The sequence below is a fragment of the Mustela putorius genome, unplaced genomic scaffold (assembly GCF_011764305.1).
Source record: "Mustela putorius furo isolate JIRA1106 unplaced genomic scaffold, ASM1176430v1.1 tig00000407_pilon_pilon_pilon, whole genome shotgun sequence".
Lineage (NCBI taxonomy): Eukaryota > Metazoa > Chordata > Mammalia > Carnivora > Mustelidae > Mustela > Mustela putorius.
The window spans coordinates 10541430-10564176 of record NW_025421373.1 but is presented as its reverse complement, the minus strand read 5'-3'; the positions used below and the strand labels follow the sequence as shown (position 1 = coordinate 10564176).

Genomic DNA, 22747 nt, shown 5'->3' with positions numbered 1-22747 from the left:
CATCTGTTTTGAGTGAAATAATGTTGAATTTCAGTGACTCAAATTAGTGATTATTACTATCAAATCCTTGGGTTCTTTCCCAAAATCTAATCATTTAGGATAGTTTGTCAATTGATGTTTTACGATGTTATATATATAAAACATATGTTATGTATTTTTAAGATATATATGTACATATTGTAGTTTTTATTTAACTTGAATAAATTCTATCAGACTTTTTATAATAATTTGAAAGTATATGTTATAGAAATTTTGGGGTGTGTCAAAAAGAATTCAGTAAAAATACCAGTTCTGAAAATAATGCAGTGATTGTTTCAACCTTTAAAAAAGCTGATAAGCTGATTCCTATATTCTTTCTTTAAAAAATATAGGTTCTGGTGTTCTTAATGACAGTATGTGTGGTGGAATGCAGTTGCTTCCAGATCCATTATATTCTCTTCCCACTGATAATACTTACCTTTTAACAATAACTTCCACTGATAATGGCAGAATTTTCTTGGCTGGAAAAGATGGCTGTTTATATGAAGTAGCGTACCAAGTAAGTCTGGCATTTATAAACATATTTTTCCTCCCTCTGGATAAAGTAAGGATAGACTGTACTTTTGTTTTCTAATTATGTAAGCACATTAATATATTCTTAAGGAAAGTATTCAAACATACAGTTAAAACTTTCAAATAAAAGAGTTTTTAAGGTAACTAAAATTTGAGTTCATTAACATAGCACTATGAGGTTTTGAAATAGCTGATTTCATTGAGAGCTGTGATTTGATTATAGCTAACTACATTTTCTATTATTAATTAAAAGATTAAACTCAATACTTATTCCAGATAGTATGTCTCACTTTATTTACAATTATTTGTACTTTGCTAAGATTTGAGGATTTTTGTATATGTGGGAATACGGTTAGTTCCTATGACAAATATATCTATATTTACAAGTCTTACTTCTTTCAATTTTTCCTTTTAAGGCAGAAGCAGGTTGGTTTAGCCAAAGATGTAGGAAAATAAACCACTCAAAGAGCACACTTTCTTTCCTTGTTCCTTCATTGCTACAATTCACATTTTCAGAAGATGGTAAGTAGAAAACAATAAATTTGGCAAACAGAATTTTTTAAAATTGTTGGCTTAACATTTTCTTCAGAAATTCTCATTCTTAACTGAAAGTTTGTCTTACTAAATGATGTCTTATCAAATAAATAACATTTTTATATATTCATAAGGTTTCTTTTTATTCTTCCCTTTTTTAAAAAAAAATTTATTTGAGAGAGAGAGGGAGAGGTTGGGGGGGTGGGGAACAGAGGGAAAAGCAAAGGAAAAGATATAAGCAGAATCCATGTTGAGCATGGACCCCGATAGTGGGCTCAGTCCCATGACCCCAAGATCGTTACCTGTGCCGAAATCAAGAATGGGACACTCAACCAACTCAGCCACCCAGGTGTCCTCACATAATAATTTATTAAACTAAATTGGAAGTTTCTTGAAGTAATGCACTGAGTGTAATTATTTCCTATGTTTCTAGCATATAGTGGACATTCATTAAATGTTGAATGAAGAAATAATTTAGACCTTGTTTTTGATTGGCTTAAAATTCATTAAGAAGACAGTTATTTATTTGTGAGACTCTTCATCTAGTCACAGTATTTGATGTCTACTTTTTTCATATATTGTCTGATTTAAATGCTTCCTACCTTTATCCTCATGCAAATATCGTAGGACTTACCTGCAAAGCAAGAGAAAGCCCCTAAATGCAAAGTTCTAATTCAGCCAGTTTAAACTTGTTACAAATGGCTACTCTGTTTAATTCATTAATCTTTAGAGGTTTTTTTCCTTTGTCTTATTTTTAGATCCTATTGTTCAAATTGCAATTGATAATTCTAGAAACATTTTATATACACGTTCTGAGAAAGGAGTAATACAGGCAAGTATTAATACACTACTATATAAGGGGGGTAAGAATATCCCTGTTTTTAAGGAAGAGATTCAGTTACTCTTACCTTTTCCTATGAGCTGTGTGCTTTTTAAAGAACTTTCTAAGGGAAGGAAAAAATGAAACAAGATGAGATCAGGAGGGAGACAAACCATAAGAGACTCTTAATCTCACAAAACAAACTGAGGGTTGCTGGGGGGTGGGGGGGTAGAGTAGGGGGTGGGGTTTTGGACAGTGGGGAAGGTATGTGCTATGGTGAGTGCTGTGAAATGTGTAAGCTTGATGATTCACAGACATGTACCCCTGGGGCAAATAATACATTATATGTTAAGTTTTTAAAAAATCTTTTTAGGGCTCCTCTCTTTATGAAATTTCAGACCTTTGATGTTTCCATATCTGTGTAAAGTGCCTAAATTAAACGATCGATCCCTAAAAAGGAAGAGTCTATTTAATACAATTTTTTCTAAAAGTTTATTTTCTAAGTATGTGGGTGATAGTTATGTTTAAGTGGGTACAATTTTTTATTCACAGGTATATGATTTGGGCCAGGATGGACAAGGAATGAGCAGAGTTGCCTCAGTTTCACAGAATTCTATTGTCTCTGCTGCTGGAAACATTGCTAGGTAATTAATTGTTAGGCATTTTGTTTGTACAAGGTATATCATTATACTATATATGTGCAGCATACTAAAATTATTTCCTCTTCAAAATATCTCTAAAGGGTAAGAAATGTTGAAGATGGCGCTACAGGTTATGTTTGAAACAGCTCCTAGAGAAAGACTTATGTTAATTCTAATGTAGGATGGTTTGAAACATAAGGCAGACTGGTTTTTTTACAGTGTAAAGTACAGCTTGACTTTTCCTTGGATTTTTAAGCTTTAGGTGATCTGTATAGGCAATTACAGGAGTTGTCACTAGGAAACTACATGTCTGAAAGTTTCCCGCTAGTAACTACTCCAACCATTATTTATCTTATTTGTTTATTTGAGAGAGAGGGCAGAAGGAGGGAGAAGCAGACTCTCTACTAAGCAGGGTGTCCAACGCAGGGCTTGATCCCAGGACCCTGGAATCACCCATTCAACCTTTTAACAGGCCTGTGTAGTATGAGTTTTTAGTTGGTCTGATAATTGACACGGGCAGTTTGGGAACACAGAACTTTACAGTTGTATTGTGTTCACATTGTATTCTTGAGGAAACTGAAACTAAGGGATGTTATGATTTGTCTGATGTCTGACTCCTAGATAAGTAATGGTACCCAAGTTACAAACCAAATCTTCAGACACTGTATGCTGTGATTTTTTTTTTTTTAATATTTATTTATTTGTCAGAGAGAGCGAGCGAGCGAGCACATGCAGACAGAGTTCCAGGAAGAGACAGAGAGAGAAGCAGGCTCCCCATTGAGCAAGGAGCCCGATATGGGACTTGATCCCACATGCCGGGATCATGACCTGAGCTGAAGGCAGCCGCTTAACCAACTGAGCCACCCAGGCGTCCCATGCTGTGATTTATTTTATCACAACTAATTTAGCTCAGCTGCAGAAATTCTCTTTACATAACAAAGACCTCAAATATTTAACTTCAGTTTTCTATGTGCTTAGGTCATTGCTGCGTTCACCTATCCTAGCAAAAATTCAGTGCTTTCGTAGGTTTTCAGTGACAAAAAAAATTCTTAAGGCAGACAATCTAAATGCATTTCCTTTTCTTCTCCAACTTTACTTTTTTTTTTTTTTAATGTTTTCAAATCCACAGAAAAACTAGAAGAGCATTGGTAAAACTGATAACACCCTATCAAATTATCCAAATTCAGCAGTTGTTACTGTTTTCCCTTATTTGCTCACTTTCATTCTTATGAGCTATTTGAAAGTAAGTTGCAGACATGACTTTCACCCTTAAATCCTTCAAGTTCCATGTCCTAAGTCTCTATTAAGCACAATACCAATTCCACACCTAAAAAACCTTAGTAGTTTTGTAGTATTATCCTGTAGTTGTACAGTTCATATTAACATTACTTAACAGTCCCAAAAATCTTCCATAGCTGTTTTTCTTTCCATTTTTCCCCAGATTCAGTCAGAGCCCATGAATTACATTGGTCATTTGTCTTAATATACAACAAATGTCTCATCATCTTTCTTTTTTCCCTAAATACTCACATTTGGTGGGGTGGGGCAAGAGTCTTACTTGTGGAATATCCCAATTTCTGAATTTGGGTTTTTTTTTTTTATTACATGGGTGATGTGAACTCCTTGCAGCATTACATCAGTGGGCACATAATCACAAGTTTTTCCACTATAATAGTTGGTTAAGGTGCTGTTTACCAGATTTCTCCACAATAAAGTTTCATTTTTCTTTCTTTTTAGTTAGTGTTAATCTTTATAATGATACTTTGATGCTCTGAGACACCCCATTCCTCATTAATCATTTATCCAGTGGAGTTAGCCTACTTTTATGATCTTTGAGAAAAGGGTCATGTCTAAGAAGGTAAACTCGTATTCGGGGACTTTTCCCTGCTCTTGCTGCTATTATATTATTTTTTTAAGAAGTTAGTCTTGTTTTAGCATATTAGACTTTAGTTTTTTTCCTTTCTTGTAGGACCATAGATCGTTCTGTTTTTAAGCCAATTGTTCAAATAGCAGTGATTGAAAATTCTGAATCACTGGACTGTCAGTTACTGGCAGTCACACATGCAGGTATGTTGTTTAATTTATATGTCTGCTTTTGCATTTAGAACTTGGTGATCCTTAGATCTGGAAATTTATTAGGAATGTATTTTACTTCCATATCAATTTTCAAGCCATATTAATAATTCATAAAATTAAGGATTTTGAAAATTGGAAGATTCTTCTGGTTTTGTTTCCTCATGTTATAGATGAAAAACTAAGCCAGAACAGTAAAGTGGCTAATATTCTGTGACAGCCTGAATAGGAAAAAGGGCTCTTCTGGCTTTTAGTTGCAGATCTCTTCTGCTAAAATGCGTTGGTTCACCTGTCAATTCCAAGTGACATTTTCTTGGAACTCTACTTCAGGTGTTTTTACATGTGGTGATTTAAGATTAGTCAGGAAAGTGATTCTATGACATTTTAACAGGTGTCTGTATTTCACTGTGGAATTGCATCAGTAGCGAAAGTACCTCAAGTCTTTCATTTTCTGTTACTGATGTATAATTTTATCCCATCATTAGGTGTAAGGTTATATTTCAGCACTTGTCCATTCAGACAACCATTAGCACGACCTAATACATTGACACTGGTTCATGTCCGCTTACCTCCTGGATTCTCAGCGTCTTCAACAGTGGAAAAACCTTCAAAAGTACATAAAGCTCTTTACAGTAAAGGTAGGTTCTGCTATCCTTTCAGATTTAAGATTGGATTTTTCAAATTGTTAAAGTGTCATCTGAGCCATTTGAAAATAATAAATTTTCCAGTAAAATTTGGAATATTTTAATTTCTTACACTAATTACGCCCTTATCACCTATAACCATCCAGTGGACTTAAGGCTGATATCACTAAAGTCAATATAAAGGGAATAAGTTAGCAGAAGGAGCTGAAATTGAGCACAGGAGAGTATATTTCAAAATCAACTAATATTGCTAAGATGATACTTTTATGGTTTACTCTGCCATTCCACTAGTAACTTCATCATTTTTATTCATGATATATTGAGATGATCAGTACATGAAATTCTATTCATTGAATATTCGATACCACTGATTGGAAGTCACATTTTTAATGTACTAAGTATACTTTTTTAAGTCAGTTAAATTCATAAGCTCATTGATTGGAAAATATATCCTTATGTCAGAAATTTTAAGATGTGAAAAAGTGTTTACTTGAAAGAAATGAAGTATAAGATCTGGAATACTTAATTGACTCTATCCTATCAATGATTATATGTCCTTTCAAGGGATTAATTTTTTTTCATTTTGTGACTTTTTTACTTATAACAATGCATGTTATATATGTATGTTACACATATTAATGTTAGTGGTTAATATTTTTTTTTTTAAAGATTTTATTTATTTATTTGACAGACAGAGATCACAAGTAGGCAGAGAAGCAGGCAGAGAGAGAGGAAGGGAAGCAGGCCCCGTGCGGAGCAGAGAGCCCGATGCGGGACTCAATCCCAGGACCCTGAGATGATGACCTGAGCCGAAGGCAGCGGCTTAGCCCACTGAGCCACCCAGGCGCCCGTGGTTAATATTTTTAAGATCATTAGGGATGCATGTTATTTAGCATCATATAATAAGATTTTATGTATTAAACTTCTAGGCGTTCTACTGATGGCAGCTTCAGAAAATGAAGATAATGACATCTTGTGGTGTGTCAACCATGATACATTTCCTTTCCAAAAGCCTATGATGGAAACCCAGGTAAGTTATCCTGAGAATCTTGATATTTTTATGTAATTTATTATTTTAAGTAAAAAATAAAATTATAAGAATCTTTATGTTGTGATAACATTTATGTTGAGCAATCATATATGATTAGAAATCATATTGAAAAGAAGTGTATCCTACTAATTCGTCATTTTTATTTATTCTGTGAGGTCAGAAGTCATTGTGGTAATCATTAAATATATCTTTAAACATTGGAATCCTTTTAGAATCTTTCTCATAATGTACCCGAAAATGCATATACATTTTCTGAAATTACTTTTGTGCCATTTATTTATTTATTTATTTATTTATTTTTTTTTTTAAAGATTTTATTTATTTATTTGACAGAGAGAAATCACAAGTAGGCAGAGAGGCAGGCAGAGAGAGAGAGAGAGGGAAGCAGGCTCCCTGCCGAGCAGAGAGCCCGATGCGGGACTCGATCCCAGGACCCTGAGATCATGACCTGAGCCGAAGGCAGCGGCTTAACCCACTGAGCCACCAAGGCGCCCCACTTTTGTGCCATTTAAATATGTTTTTAGTCACTTAATTATGAGGTCATCTACTATAGTTATGATTAGATTTGTATCTTTTTTGGGATGCCTGAGTGGCTCAGTCAGTTGGACATCTGCCTTTGGCTCAGGTCATGATCCTAGGCTCCTGGGATCAAGTCCTGTGTCAGGTTTCTTGCTCACCGGGGAGCTGCTTCTCCTTCTACCTACTGTTCCCCTGCTTGTGTGCTCGCTCACTGACTGTCTCTGACAAATGAATACATAATGTCTTTTAAAAAATAAATAAATAAAAGAATTTTGTCTTTTTTAATATATTTTATTTATTTTAGAGAGAGAGTGTGTATGTATGTGGGGTGAGGAAGTGGCAAAAGGAGAGAGAATTTCAAGCAGACTCCCTGCTGAATGCCGAGCCTGATGAAGGGTCCATCTCATCACCCTGAGAACATTACCTGAGCCAAAATCAAGAGCTGGACACTTAACTGACTGAGCCACCCAGGCACCCCTTAGAATTTTATCTTAATGATGCCTTTAATTTATAGTTCTGCCTAAAGATTTTGTTTATTTAAGAGTGCCCCTTAATTATAGAAATTTTTGAACATACAAAAGAATAGAGGAATGATAAAGTGAATCCCACATTAGACAATTACCAACATTATCCCCATCTTGTTTTCATCTCTCTTCCCTACAGATACAAATGTTTACACATAAACACATAATTGTATTTTAAAAGCAGATACTATCACACATTCCATGAAATTGATGTACAGGTGCTGGATAGGGGTGCAGCCCCTGCCTATCCCAGACCAGTCTCACACCTTGGCTGCACATTTCAGCCCTCAGCACAAAAGGAGCTAAGGAGTGTCCAGCACCTCCAAGGATATGGCTAGGGAAGACTGGCTCTGGTTCCCACTGTTGGTATCCCCTATTCCACCCCATTTATTTCTTCTAAATGCCCTTGCATAGCTCATGCTGCCTGCCCCCTTGAGGATGCTGATCAAACCAGATAGACCAACATCCACTAGGGCATGAATGTCTGAGACTCCCTTTGGAATCCTCTCTTTAAAGGTATTTTGTTTTCAGGTGCTGCTGATTACTTCTGGTTATTCTCAAATTTAAGCCCTTTTTTGTTGGGGGAGCAGGAAGAGGTACATAGATGGGAGGAGGTAGAAACCATCCCTAGGGATGGGGGAGTGGTTTGAATAGACTCTTACAAGTTTCTGACATGGCCCAAGGAGCTGGGGTAGGGGCAGGTGGTAGGTAGGTATGGAGGCAGGAAGCACTTTTCTCAATTCTTTCCTTTAAACTTCTCTGAGCACTGATCATGAGTCTCATTCTGTCTATCACTGGTCTGATAGTCTATCACTGGTCTGAGTCTACTGGTACTTCTAGTACCAGTGATAGACTGCGAGGGTTCAGAACTCAATAAGATACGAACCCTGTCCTGATGGGAGCACACTGTTAGGGAATGCAAGTTTGGATTTTGCCTCCAGTTCCTTAAAACTGTGGCTCAACGGATTTAGTATGTCTCTGGCTCTCAATTACCTTGTCTATTATAGTTGTAATAAAACCTACCTCTATGAGTTTGTTGTAGGATTTAATGAGTTCATATGTATAAAGCATTCAACACACTGCCTGGCACACAGGAAACAATAAATGATAACTATGAATATTTTTTTAGCTAAAGCTGTACAGCATCTCATTTCATTTGTATAGTACTTGAATTGTTCCCAAATATGGCCTTTTTTTTTTTTAAAGAAAAATAACTACCAAATATAAATGTCGTGCAGGGGCGCCTGGGTGGCTCAGTGGATTAAGCCGCTGCCTTCGGCTCAGGTCATGATCTCAGGGTCCTGGGATCGAGCCCCGCATCGGGCTCTCTGCTCAGCGGGGAGCCTGCTTCCCTCTCTCTCTCTGCCTGCCTCTCTGCCTACTTGTGATCTCTCTCTCTGTCAAATAAATAAAAAAAATCTTTAAAAAAAAAAAAAAAAAAAAAAAATAAATGTCGTGCAAATTGTATTCTGCCTATAACAGCTATAAAAGATATTGGGACAATGTGAAATTCTATATTGGTTGGACATTAGATTATTGTTAATATTCTTTAATGTTACAGTATTGTGGCTGTATAAGAGAACATTCTTGTTTTTAGGAGATGCATGCAAAAGTATTTGGCAGTGACATATGTTATCCAGCACATTCAAATGGTTCAGTTAAAAGATATATATAGGTAGATAATATATGTATATTAGATTTATATATATATATATATATGAATCTATATATTAGAGAAAACAGGTATGGCAAAATGCTAACAGTTACTATATCTACGTATTGGGCATATGGATAGTTACTGTGCTTGAAACATTTTTAGATGCTTGAAATTTTTTATAAATTTAAACACTTTAAAAAATAGCTTAAAAAGCAGAACCTTCAGAAGAGAACAAAAATCTAAACGTCAGCAAAATGTAAGTATTATCCTATCCAGTCTATCCTGGAAAGATGATAAAATACAGTTTTTGGTTATCGAAAGAATTAAAGTTTTAATAAACCCTATTCACAGTTTATCTTAAGAAAATTTTGCCTTTGCCTTCTTCTATGAAGGATTATTGTCATAGAAGCTGGCTTAATTGAAGGAATAGACTGTAGAGCATTAAATAGAAACTTAGGAATGTTCATTCATGTGTTATTTGTAAAATTCTGATTTTCCTTAGAAATTAGGTCTACATGTTTTTTTTTTCTTTTTTGGAAGATTTGCTTTATGTAACTTTAATAACAGGTATAAAAAGTTTATTTCTTTTGCATAGATGACAACCCGTGTTGATGGTCATTCCTGGGCTCTTTCTGCAATAGATGAGTTGAAAGTAGATAAAATAATTACACCCTTAAATAAGGACCATATTCCAATAACTGACTCACCAGTTGTAGTACAGCAGCACATGTTGCCTCCAAAGAAATTTGTTCTCCTCTCAGCACAGGTATGTACATACTCTGTTAAGGTGGAGACAAAAAAGAAGCGATGTTTAATGTTAAGTGTTCTGCTATATTTGCTTCATAGAGTCATTAAGTACTTTAGGAATGTTTACTCCTGCAAGTATTCTTGAGGAATAGTTTGTAACTACCAAAAATGCGATGAAAAGAACTTGCTGTTTTAAAAAGTGTTACACTTTTTCTAAAGTAGCATTTCTAGTACCAGTGTTCAGCAGCATAAAACAAAATAACCTAAGTTTATTTTTATACTACTCACTTATTAAAACACTTTTAATATTTGATTTTGGAATAGTGATGAATTTAAAATCCAAATGGTATAACGAGTATACAGAGCAATATCTCCCCTCCATTTGAGGTCCCTTTCCTACAGACAGCCATGTCATCAGCATCTGTGTATCCTTCGAGAGGTGTAGATATAGAAACAATGAAATATATTTCTAAATAAATGGTAATGTATTATATACATTGTTTTATATTGTTTTTTATATCTCAAATATATATTTTAGAGATCTTTCCATATCATTAAAGAACATTCTCATTCTATTTTGTATTTGAAAGGTTTTCTTTTATATGAATGTACCCTATTTAACTAGGTTCCTATTAATGAATTATTTTTTGCTGTTCGTAATGCTACAACCTTAAGTGTGTATCATTTTCTGTGTGTGTGAATAAAGCTGTAGAATTATATCTGCTGGGCAAAAGAATATGTGTGTTTCTAATTTTGATAGATTTTGCCAAATTCCCCTGTATTCATAGATCCATTCACTATCGATAAATATTGAGTGCCTGTTACTTTACATCCTGTCCAAATATAATATACCATTTTATTAAGAGTAAGATGGATGGTCTTTACAAGTGTTTATTTTTCTATGGACTATCTATTCCTATTTTACTAAGTTCTCTTTTTCATTTTGATTTATAGAAGCTCTTTATTAATGAAACTTTTTATAATTCTAGTATCGTATTTTTCCTGGTATTTCACTTTATTTTGTTTATTGAGATTTTCCCCATAGAGGTAAGCATATAAGTAGTCAACATTTTCTGGTTTTGTTTTTTTTTTTTTTTTTTTGAGATTTATAAAAGTAGTTAAAAAAAAAAACTTCCTCATTGTGGGGGTTTATTTAAAAAAAAATTCACCCATAGTTGCTTTTAGTACTATTATAGTTTTATTTTTGTCCTTTAAATCTCTGATCTATTTGGAATTCATCCTGATATATGATTAAGGATCTCCAGCTTCAGTTTTTTCTAAATAGACTTACTTACACCAACATAATTAATGGATAATCTAACTTTAATCTTCTGGTTTGAGGGACAGCTTTTATCATATTCTAAATGTAAGTATTTACTTGAACCTATATAACAACTTTCTAAATTTAATAAGAAAACACTGACCTCCACCAAAAAATAAAATAAGGTTCTGGCTCTGTAGATACAACGTTTTATAAACCTGTGTTTTATGCATGGTAATAGCAAATGCGAATATGTTTTGTGTGTTACAGAGCAGTGTTTTCTTATTAAATTTTCTTTAGGCATATATAGATCTAGTATAGGTTAGGAGTTGAAATGTAGATGTTCTTTTGCCCAGTTTACTTTGTATTATTGAAGGAGTTTTTTTGTTTGTTTTATTGATTTTATTAGATAAGATAGGAGGATCAGTTGATGCCAGCCATGCTGATAAATCTGTTATTTATGGTAGTGTTTTGTTTTGTTTTGTTTTAACTGTTTAGGGAAGTCTTATGTTTCATAAACTTAGACCTGTAGATCAACTGAGGCATCTACTTGTGAGTAATGTGGGTGGAGATGGAGAAGAGATCGAAAGATTCTTTAAATTACATCAGGTAATTATTTGTACTTTTTAAAAAATATTATGGTATTTTAAAGAATAGAACAATGAGAATAATGCCTGAATTTTATGTAAGTTAGGATCAAAATACTGTAATTAATAGGTAATCTTAGCACTCTTCCTTTCTTTACGTTGGTCATTATGTGTATGCTAGTATTTGGGAGCAGTATTAATAAGTAAAGCTTATACAATAAACTCAGATTTTTATTTGCTATTATTAATAAGTTCTTATTAAAGTATACTAGTAAGAGATTCATGTTCAAGTTACATGATAAATGCATTTTTACTAAAGGGATATTTGTGGACAAATCTTTTTTTTTTTTTTTTTTTTTTAATTTTTAAATTTTTTTTATATTTTGCCAATGAGCTGATGAAAAAATTTGGGGCAATGGTGATAAGGCCATTAGTATTTCAGAGCCATTGCTAGAATTGAGAAGGTAAAACTCAGGAAGCTTAAGATCAAGACTGTTAGATCAAGGTGCCAGGGTTGCTCAGATGCTTAAGTGGCTGCCTTCAGCTCAAGTCTTGATCCCAGTCCCGCATCAGGCTCCATGCTCAGCAGAGCTTGCTTTTCCCTTTCTCTCTCTACCTACTTGTGCTCTCTCTCCATCTCTCTGTCAAATAAATAAATAAAAATCTTAAAAAAAAAATAGAAGATCAGATCAAAGTTAAATACAGAGACATTAGATTCAAATTACCAGCTCTACCACCAGGGTAGATTAGATTACCTGAATTCTGTGAACTTCTGTGTGAACTGTGCTTACCTGAACTGTGAACTTCATGTCTAAAACAGGCATTAAAATAGTGTATGATGTGGGAATTAATTTTTAATATAAAAATTAACTTTTAGGGTGCCTGGGTGGCTCAGTGGTTAAGCCGCTGCCTTCGGCTCAGGTCATGATCTCAGGGTCCTGGAATCGAGTCCCGCATCGGGCTCTCTGCTCAGCAGGGAGCCTGCTTCCTCCTCTCTCTCTCTCTGCCTGCCTCTCTGCTTACTTGTGATTTCTCTCTGTCAAATAAATAAATAAAAATAAAATCTTTAAAAAAAAATAACTTTTATTATAGTTATTCTTAACTATTTTTATTTTATTAACTTTATTAATTTTTTATTTATTAACTATTATTTTAACTAAAATAACTTCAATGGTTATTATATTTACTGGAATTAACTTTTTTTTTATAAACATATATTTTTATCCCCAGGGGTACAGGTCTGTGAATCGCCAGGTTTACACACTTCACAGCACTCACCAAAGCCCATACCCTCCCCAATGTCCATAACCCCACCCCCCTTCTCCCAACTCCCCTCCCCCCAGCAACCCTCAGTTTGTTTTGTGAGATTAAGAGTCACTTATGGTTTGTCTCCCTCCCAATCCCATCTTGTTTCATTGATTAGAATTAACTTTTAATATAGTACCTGGCACATGACAGTTATTTAATAAATAGCTATATTGTTGTTGTTATTTTTGTAAAGGTAAAAAGACTATGAGAAAAAAAATTGGGGGATTAAACTACGAACTAAAATAGAATCTAGATAAAAAGAGAAAGCATCCTTTAAGGATAGTGCCTATGATAAGCTTTTTCCTTTTTCATACCAACTGATTTCATTCACTTAGCAAATATATACTGAGCACCTACTCTGTGCTAGGCACAAACTGAAACACTGGATACAAAAATAACCAAAACCTTTTAAATGTTTCTGTTTAATTAAAGGGAAGAATTTTTTTTTTTTTTTAACAGGAAGACCAGGCTTGTGCAACCTGCCTTATCCTTGCTTGTTCTACTGCTGCCTGTGATAGAGAAGTATCTGCATGGGCCACTCGGGCTTTCTTCAGGTATGTCAGGTTTTTGTTCTCAGCCACTTTTTTTAATGATTGCTTTGGTCAGTGTGATAGTTTAAGGGCTTACCAAATAGTTGAAGAACTATATAAGCAAGATACTAAAATCTTTTTGCAAGACTGAAATCTGGAAAGACTAATACTAATAGAAGTACGTAGATTAGCACAATGTATGAATTGTTTCCCTTACTCTGGGTTCTGTTCTCCAATTTCTTCTGTCTAATCTTTTTTTTACACCTCTTTCTACTTCAGTTACCATATCTTTTTTACTTCCTAAAACACTATACCAATTCTGCTTTATTTGTATCAGTGGCATTGAGGGATTCTGAATCACTTCAAGGAAACTTGGTATCAAAACAATATTTTTATTTGAAAATAGCTGCATGTAAGAATTTGAAACGTGATTTGTTTAAAACAGTTTTTCAAGTGCTGTCTCACCACAATTTGGCATGAAAATTACAGAGCCATACACTCTTAAGTAGATTCTGTGCTTTGCTAACCCTTCTTAGAAACTGCTAGAGTACTTTATAATTCTTTCTGGTGGAGTTTCAAGTCAACAGTGTTTAAGTAAATGTTGTATCTATGCTTATAGATGCAAGCACTGTAAACACAATACCATAAAGTCTCTAATGTTTAAAGCATTTATTTGGGAGCTAGCAGGACTTGGAACAATTCCAGCTTTTAAGGTGGATAATTTCACTGAATAAACTCAACCTCCTTTGTCATAAAAACAGGTACGGTGGTGAAGCACAGATGAGATTTCCAACCACTCTTCCTGCTCCAAGTAACGTTGGTCCCATCTTGGGGTCTCCTGTCTACTCTAGTGAGTACAAAATACTGAAATGAGACTATTTCTAAGAGTTTGAATTTTAGAAACTATGTAGAACATTTTCATGAACAAACCTTTTTATTATATTTTATTTACTGCTACTGTTTTATTGGGTGAATAATTCTATAGATGCTAACTTTTTTTTTTTTAAGATATTTATTTATTTAATAGATAGAGAGAGATCACAAGTAGGCAGAGAGGTGGGCAGAGAGAGAGAGGGGGAAGCAGGCTCCCTGCTGAGCAGAGAGCCCAATGTGGGGCTCGATCCCAGGACCCTGAGATCATGACCCGAGCTGAAGGCAGAGGCTTAAACCACTGAGCCACCCAGGTGCCCCTATAGATGCTGACTCTTAAAAGTGATGGTATAGGGGCACCTGGGTGGCTCAGTGGGTTAAAGCCTCTGCCTTCAGCTCAGGTCATGATCCCAGGGTCGTGGGATCGAGCCCTGCATCGGGCTCTCTGCTCGGCAGGGAGCCTGCTTCCTCCTCTCTCTCTGCCCGCCTTTCTGCCTACTTGTGATATCTATCTGTCAAATAAATAAAATCTTTAAAAAAATTAAAATTATTAAAAAAAAAGTGATGGTATACTGAGTTCTTTATGTTAGAGAACAAAATAACATGTAACTATTAGTATTTACAGAACTCATTTGTTATTTATCCAAAAGGAAGGAGGTGAATGATTAAATTATAACTAAACTTCTACCTCAGTGTTTTCCAAAGTGGGAATTGTTAGAAAGTTCCTGGGAAATGAGTGGAGTCCCTAAATCTTAAATATTTCATGGGGGCACCTGGGTGGTTCAGTTACTTAGCGTCTGCCTTCAGTTCAGGTCATGATCCCAGGGATCTGGGATTGAGCCCCGCATCAGGCTCCCTCCTCAGGGGGATCCTGCTTCTCCCTCTCCTGCTCCTGCTTGTGTCCCTTCTCTCGCTGTGTCTCTCTTGGTCAAATAAATAAATAAAATCCTTAAAAATAAATAAATAAATATTTCATGGATGGTGCCACTCCTCACTCATGCTTAGAAACAGCTTCTCTGCCTAATTTAATCAAATTTAAAAGATTTAGAGGTTATTTTATAAATGTTGATTTTTTTTTTTTCTTTTTAGGTTCTCCTATTCCTAGTAGTAGTCCATACCCAAATCCATCATTTTTGGGAACACCATCTCAAGGTACCTCTTTTCTTTGTTTTATACTGATACTACTACTAGTCTTTTTGAAGAGCTAACACTATTATCCTTAAAGCTTAGTGAAAGAAATACTAACCTGCCCTAGTCTCTTGCAAATAATGTAATTGAATAGAAGTTACATCCAAACAAGTATTGACATTTGGCCATGAGTGCGTGCCTTTGCATAGGAACACTTGTAGTAGTATACCTGAAAGCTCCTTATTTGGGTACCAGGATTCAAGTTTTAGCCATGAAATCTGTATGATTAGCTCTCTGATACCCGACGTTAAGGAGGGGTGACCAGAAGTTTTTTTGCCTTTTATCCTGCATGCCGACACTTGAAAGCCTACCTGGGAGCATCCGTCCAATCTGAGTGTCTTATTAGGAAAAACCAAATTCAGTATCTGATTATTCCAGTATTTTTGTAAATTTTCTTGCCTTTAGGCCTAGATAAAGAGGCTTTGGTTATTGTGGATGGTGAATGTTTAAGGTTAAATTTAAAGATTTGTCTTTCTTACATTGTGTACAAGGTGTACATCCTCCTGCCATGTCGACTCCAGTGTGTATCTCAGGAAACCCAGCAACTCAGGCTGCAAGTATGAGTTGTATGGCTGCACCAGAGATTGTGTACTCTGGAAAACACAATGGTATTTGCATTTACTTTTCTCGAATCATGGGGTAAGTTTTGCATGGAATAACCAACTGTTGCTTACCTTTTCTTGTTTTGTGTAGTTGAATATTTTTAACTAAATTTGGGACATCATTTATTCCCGTTAAATTTTACTTATACTTGTTTTAGCTCACTTGTTTATCAATATGATTGTTTTCTATTTTCTAAACAATCTGTGATTGTTTAGCTTTTTTTTTAAATCATCTAACCATCTATATGTGGTGTTGTGTTTTATATATATGCATACACATATGTATTAACATACAGTGTTACAAACCACCCCATTAACTCAGTGAAGTGTATCTGCAAGTCGGCGAGGCAGTTCTGGTTTGACTGAGCTGGACTCACTCATTTATATACATTCAGCTGTCAGGTTGAAGAGAGTTCTGTCAATTTTGGCTGGATTCTCACATATTTAGGGTCATGTTTGTATGCTGGTCTAGAATGGTCTCTGCTGAGGCAGTTGGGTTGTTTTCATATGCTCTGTCATCCCCTGGCAGGTTAGATAAGGATTACTATTCATTTGGTGATGGCAAGGTGAGACAGGGGTAGACATTTGCAAAGCCTCTTGATGCCTACCTAAGTTTAGAGTTGGCTTACCATCAATTTAACCTCATTCACTGAGCCAGGGAAACACCTCCATGCGGTGAGACAGGGGTAGACATTTGCAAAGCTTCTTGATGCCTACCTAAGTTTAGAGTTGGCTTACCATCATTTTAACCTCATTCACTGGACCAGGGAAACATCTCCATGCCAACCCAGATTCAAAAATAGAATCCAGTAAAAAATGGGAAATACACTCATTATGAGAGACAGATCAAAGTCATCTTGTAAAAAGGATAAGTATAATGAGGAACAAAGAATTACAGCCATTTTTGCATTAGTCTACCATATCATCTAGTTAATTATCCTGTCTGTTCTATATTTGTCTTAGATTTGAAGTGGATGCTTTCATTAGAATCATTTGCTTAAAATGTGAAACAGTGCAACACACTTGTTTACAATTCATTGCCCATAGTCTTTTGATTTTTCTCTAGCAGTATTTCATTATGTGAAATAACTTAGATAAATCAGGTTTAGAAATCTTGTTTTCCGGGACACCTGGGTGGCTCAGTTGGTTGAGCAGCTGCCTTCGGCTCAGGTCATGATCCTAGCGTCCTGGGATCGAGTCCCACATCGGGCTCCTTGCTCAGCAGGGAGCCTGCTTCTCCCTCTGCCTCTGCCTGCCATTCTGTCTGCCTGTGCTCGCTCTCTCCTCCTCTCTCTCTCTGATAAATAAATAAAATCTTTAAAAAAAAAAAAAAAGAAATCTTGTTTTCCATTCTTTTGGATAACTTTGTAAAGTGTTAAATCATTGCCGTACTTTGACAAACACACAAAGGAATTTACTACATAGTGTATTTGTTTTTTGTTTGCACAGTATAATTATTAAAACATCTTTTATTTCAGAAATATCTGGGATGCTAGTTTAGTTGTGGAGAGAGTATTCAAGAGTGGCAACAGAGAAATCACTGCAGTAAGTGTACTGTATAACGCATTTCATTGCTGTGTGTAACCAGTTTATGATTTAATTGTATTAATAGATTATTTCACATTTCTTGGTGTTATAAACAAGATGCAATGGTTATTCTTTATGTACAGGTTTGTGTACATGTCTGATAAACTCTCCTTGCCCTGGGTGAAGTCCCAGCTCTGTCACTTACATAAATGATGAGTCATTTTCTTAATATTTTAGTCTGATACCTCACTATAAGAAGAGAACAATAAGTCCTCTTCTTCTTAAGGTTGTTGTGAGTGTTAAACAGAATAACTCCTAATACTTAATATTACTCAGAGCCATTATTTAGTGTTTTGCTTATATGCTCCCGAACTCCAGGAACCCACTACTGATTTCCATGCATTAGTATACTTTCTGGAGTGCTGTAAGAATAGATCCTGTACGGGCGCTTGGGTGGCTCTGTCTGTTAAGGTGTGCCTTTGGCACAGGTCATGATCCCAGAGCCCTGGGATGGAGCCACACTTCGGGTTCCCTGCTCGGCAGGGATCCTACTTCTCCCTATTCCTCCTGCTCGTCTCTCTTGTTCTCACTCTCACTTGTGCTCTCTCAAATCAATAAATAAAATCTTTTAAAAAAAAAAAAGAAAAAAGAATAGATTTTGTAAAACTTTGTATTATCATAAATTCAGTTAGTAAAAATTTTTCAACATGAAATATGAATGCAATTTAAACTTTTTTCTTTTTAAATCTGAAAGATACCAAATATTTTTTCAATTCTGATACTTTTTAAAGTTCACATTTCTAAGAAGAATGTATTTATTTAACATAGTATATGATTCCATTTATATAAAGTTCAAGAACAGGCAAAACTAACTGTTGTTGACAATAAGAAAAGTGGCCACCGGGTACCTGGGTGGCTCAGTGAGTTAAGCCTCTGCCTTTGGCTCAGGTCATGATCTCAGGGTCCTGGGATTGATCCCCACATCAGGCTCTCTCCTCAGCGGAAAGCCTGCTTCCCCCTCTCTCTCTCTCTCTGCCTGCCTCTCTGCCTACTTGTGATTTCTCTCTCTGTGTGTCAAATAAATAAAATCTTTAAAAAAAAAAAAGTGGCTACCTGGTAGATGGAATGACTAGTGACTAGAAAGGAGCATTAGGGAACTTCTTGGGTGTTGGAAATATTCTATATTGTGGTTTGGGTGATGACTGTATTAAAACATAAAAAGCTATCAATTACTGTATGTCATTTATACCTAAAACAAAACAGAGCGGGATGGGAGGGATGTGGGTATCTAGCCCTTTATTCTGGTCACAAGCATAAATGATTACTATTAATGAAGATAGGAAACTTAAAAATTGAAACTTGACATTCAATTATAAAGTATATTTTTTACATATACAATTTTTCAAGTGTTTTAAAGCTTTTGAAAATACTTTTTTTCTTACAGATTGAAAGTAGTGTTCCCTCCCAACTGTTGGAGTCAGTGCTGCAAGAACTAAAAGGTTTGCAAGAGTTTCTAGACCGAAACTCCCAATTTGCAGGAGGACCCTTAGGAAATCCAAAGTAAGAATAAATAAGATTTATTTGCCTATTTTTTCCTTTTTCTCTCTGAGATAGAATTCTTGTTATAAAATTCATCCTTTAAAATTTTAGTTCAGTAGTATATTTATAAGTTGATGCTATTATCACCTCTAATTCCAGCATATTTTCATCATGCCAAAAAGGAACCCTTTACGCATTAGCAATTACTCCCTCTTTCAGGCCACAGTAGCAATAATACCATAGAATGGCTTAAACAACAAACATTTATTTCTCAAAGTTCTGGAGGCTGGAAGTCTGAGATCAGGGTGCTAGCATGGTTGGGTTCTGGTGAGGACCCTCTTCCTCATTTATAGGCAGCTGCTTTCTTTCTGTGTCCTAACATGGCAGACAGAAAACTAAGTGACAAGCTCTCTGGTCTCTTATAAGGCTATTAATCTCATTGTGGGGCTTCACTCTCATCAACGGATCTAACCCTAATTACCTCCCAGAGTTACCACCTCCTAATACAATCACTCTGGGAATTGGGACTTCAATATTGAAATACAGTGGGACACAAACAGTCCATAGCACTCCTCATTACCTGTCCCTAGCAGCCACTGATCTGTCTGTGTCTGTGGACCTACTATATTCTGGACCTTCTATGTAAATGGAAATGTGGCCTTTTGTTTCTGGCTTCTTTGAGCATATTTTCAAGTTTCACGTGTTTTAATGTGTATTGTACTTTGTTTCATTTTTCAGTTCATCAGGTGATGCTCATTTGGGTTATGTTATTAGCTTTTTGGTTGCTATGAAAAATGCTGATGTGAACATACCTTATAGAGTTTTTGTGTGGGGGTACACTTAGGATAAAAAAAAATTTTATTATAGAAATAATTTGGTCTTTTTGTAAAGATTTCACTTTACTTACCAGAAAATTTATAATCTGAAATATGAGTATAAACTATATGAAACATATAAAGGTATTTATTTAAAATTGCAAATAGACACTTTCATAGGTCCTCCCCTGACAAACCCTGGGGCCAAGATTTGGTAGTTGCTGCTGAAAGAAAACCCTTGATTGCATCCTTGCCCTGTGACTGTGCCAGTTGCCGCTGTCACTCAGTGGGACAGAGGGACTGTTCTGTGACATCATATTCAACATTGTATCATTCTCCTGCTGCTCGAACCTTAGGTCTTCTCCCTAAAAAAAAAAGATAATAATAATAATTAAGAAAAAAGTTTTTAAAAATTGCAATAGAATCTAAATAGGCACACTTTTATGAAACATTGTATACACTCATTGTATTATATACTGTATATACTGTATCTATTGTATATACTCACTATGTAGTTTAGAACTTTCCAAATCAGTGGAATAAATAATTTGTATATTGGCTGCATATTTTGCCATTATTTATATGCAAACATTTAATGTATAACTCTACTAATAATTGTAGTGTTTCTGTTTTTCATGTTATAAACAAGGTGCAGTGGTTACTCCTCTTTATACATGTTTGTGTACTTGTTCAGTAATCTTCAATGAATTTCTTGAGAAATAGAATTATTGGGTGTAAGGACTTTTTTTAAAATGTTGATATATAGGGGTACCTGGGTGGCTCAGTGGGTTAAGCCTCCGCCTTCAGCTCAGGTTATGATCTCCGGGTCCTGGGATTGAGCCCCGCATCAGGCTCCTTGCTAGGCAGGGAGCCTGCTTCTGTCTCTGCCTCTGCCTGCTTGTGTGCTCGCTCTCTCTCTCTCTCTCTCTCTCTGACAAATAAATAAATAAATAAAATCTTTTTTTTTTTTTTTTTAAAGGACTAACATTAAAAAGAAAAAAAAAGTTGATATGTAGTATTGTCTCCTGAGAAAGTTATACCAGTTTTCTTTATTTTGAGCCTTTGGAACACTCTGTAAAATATATCTTAACATATAAATTGATTTCTCCCTTCTTTTGTTAACATAGTTTAAGAGTCTTTATCTTTTCATAAGATGGTTTAACCTCTACCCATGTTTCGCTTTAATTTAATGTTTGATCTTATTCTCACCATCCTGAATTTTGCCTTTTGTTGTATGTTTTGTTTGTTTTTCTTTCCTTCCCCATTCCCTTATTTTACTGGATTGATCAGACTTCTTCCTACCCCAAACACAGATTTAGAAGTTTTATACGTGATTTTCTTTCTCTAGTAGTTAGTTTTAAATTCTGAAAAATACATATCTCTGTCAGCATTAGTAATTGGACAGAACTATTATTACTCCTTTTTCCCCTACCCTCCACCAGTATCCTTCTTGGAAATTACCTGAAATTTTAGTTGTAAGGTATTTTTTCTTTTTCTTTTTTTTTTTTAACATTATATTCTTATGTTAATAGGTTCTTAGCAGTTCATTGAAGTTTACAGTTATAACTGAAGTTGTCTGTTAATTGAATACCCTGCTACTTTAATAATTTCTCTTCAGTTAGTACTTTTTTCATTGAGTGTTTTGGGTTTTTCAGATATATAGTCCTGTCATCTACAAATAGAGATAATTTTACCTTTTTTTTCTAGCTCTGGTTGCTTTTTTCTGTCTATATAGGCTGATATTTCCAACACCGTGTTAAATGGTAGTGGAAATACAGTGGGCATCTGGGTCCTGCTCCTGACTTCAGTGAGAAAGCTTACAGTGTTTCTGCATTAAAGATTATGCCTACATAGATAGTTCATCATACTAAGAAAGTATTCATCTATTTCTGTTTTATTGAGTTTTCATATAAAGTGAGTATTGGAATTTGTCAAATGTTGTCTGCATTTTGCAGAGATTATATTTTTTCCTTTTATTAACATTTTCTCATTTCAACCAACCCTTCATGCCTGCAACGTTAGTTTCACTGAGTATTTGTTAATAGCTTCTTAGGATGTAATTTATATGCCACAAGATTCACTTATTTTAAATGTTTGATTCTGCAAATTTTAGTAAATATATAGAATTGTGCAACCATCATCATAATCCATTTTGGGAACATTTTCTTCAACTCAAAGACATTTCTTTTGTCCATTTGCAGTCATTTCCACCCTTAGCCTCAAACACTTATTAATCTGTCCTATCTACAAATTGGCCTATTGTTGACATTTCGTACAAATGGGATTATATAATTTGTGGTCTTTAGAATCTAGCTTTTTTTGCTTAGCATTATTTTAAGGTTCATGTTCGAGGTCCAGGTTGCAACATAAATCAGTACTTCTTCCCTTTTTATTGCCTAATGGATATGGATTGTAAGGTCATAGTCATTTTCTCTCAGATTTTCATTTACAGTTTATTCCATTTTCTTCCTAAACTTTAATATTGCAGAGGAAGAATACATTGCCTTTCTGATTCTCGTTTCTCTGTAATGACTTGTGTTAGCTTCGAAGGTTTTTATGCCTTTGTCTTTATTACTAAAAACTTAGCAATTTCACCATGTCTTCAGTATGTCTTTTTTCGGTGAGTATTGAGAACTAAACTTTCTCAGTAAGCATTTAGAACTAGACTTAAGCCTTGGTGAATTTTCTTCTGTTATTTTTTTTTTATTATTATACTATCTGATTAGTTCCCTTCTCTTGGGAAAATCCTATTAACTCT

At 35.0% G+C, this 22747-nt stretch overlaps 1 protein-coding gene across 1 annotated transcript in view; it reads left to right on the top strand.

Annotated features, from left to right (window-relative positions):
- The window catches only part of NUP155 (nucleoporin 155), a 65539-nt gene that overhangs the window by 13190 nt on the left and 29602 nt on the right, over nucleotides 1-22747 (top strand). The window contains exons 6-20 of the mRNA XM_004737995.3: nucleotides 372-538; nucleotides 969-1074; nucleotides 1845-1918; nucleotides 2459-2550; nucleotides 4517-4614; nucleotides 5106-5258; nucleotides 6194-6294; nucleotides 9611-9781; nucleotides 11522-11632; nucleotides 13378-13472; nucleotides 14210-14298; nucleotides 15408-15470; nucleotides 15998-16145; nucleotides 17587-17653; nucleotides 19080-19195. Coding sequence (XP_004738052.1) covers nucleotides 372-538; nucleotides 969-1074; nucleotides 1845-1918; nucleotides 2459-2550; nucleotides 4517-4614; nucleotides 5106-5258; nucleotides 6194-6294; nucleotides 9611-9781; nucleotides 11522-11632; nucleotides 13378-13472; nucleotides 14210-14298; nucleotides 15408-15470; nucleotides 15998-16145; nucleotides 17587-17653; nucleotides 19080-19195 — 1651 coding nt within the window. The remainder of the gene's footprint in view (nucleotides 1-371; nucleotides 539-968; nucleotides 1075-1844; nucleotides 1919-2458; nucleotides 2551-4516; nucleotides 4615-5105; nucleotides 5259-6193; nucleotides 6295-9610; nucleotides 9782-11521; nucleotides 11633-13377; nucleotides 13473-14209; nucleotides 14299-15407; nucleotides 15471-15997; nucleotides 16146-17586; nucleotides 17654-19079; nucleotides 19196-22747) is intronic.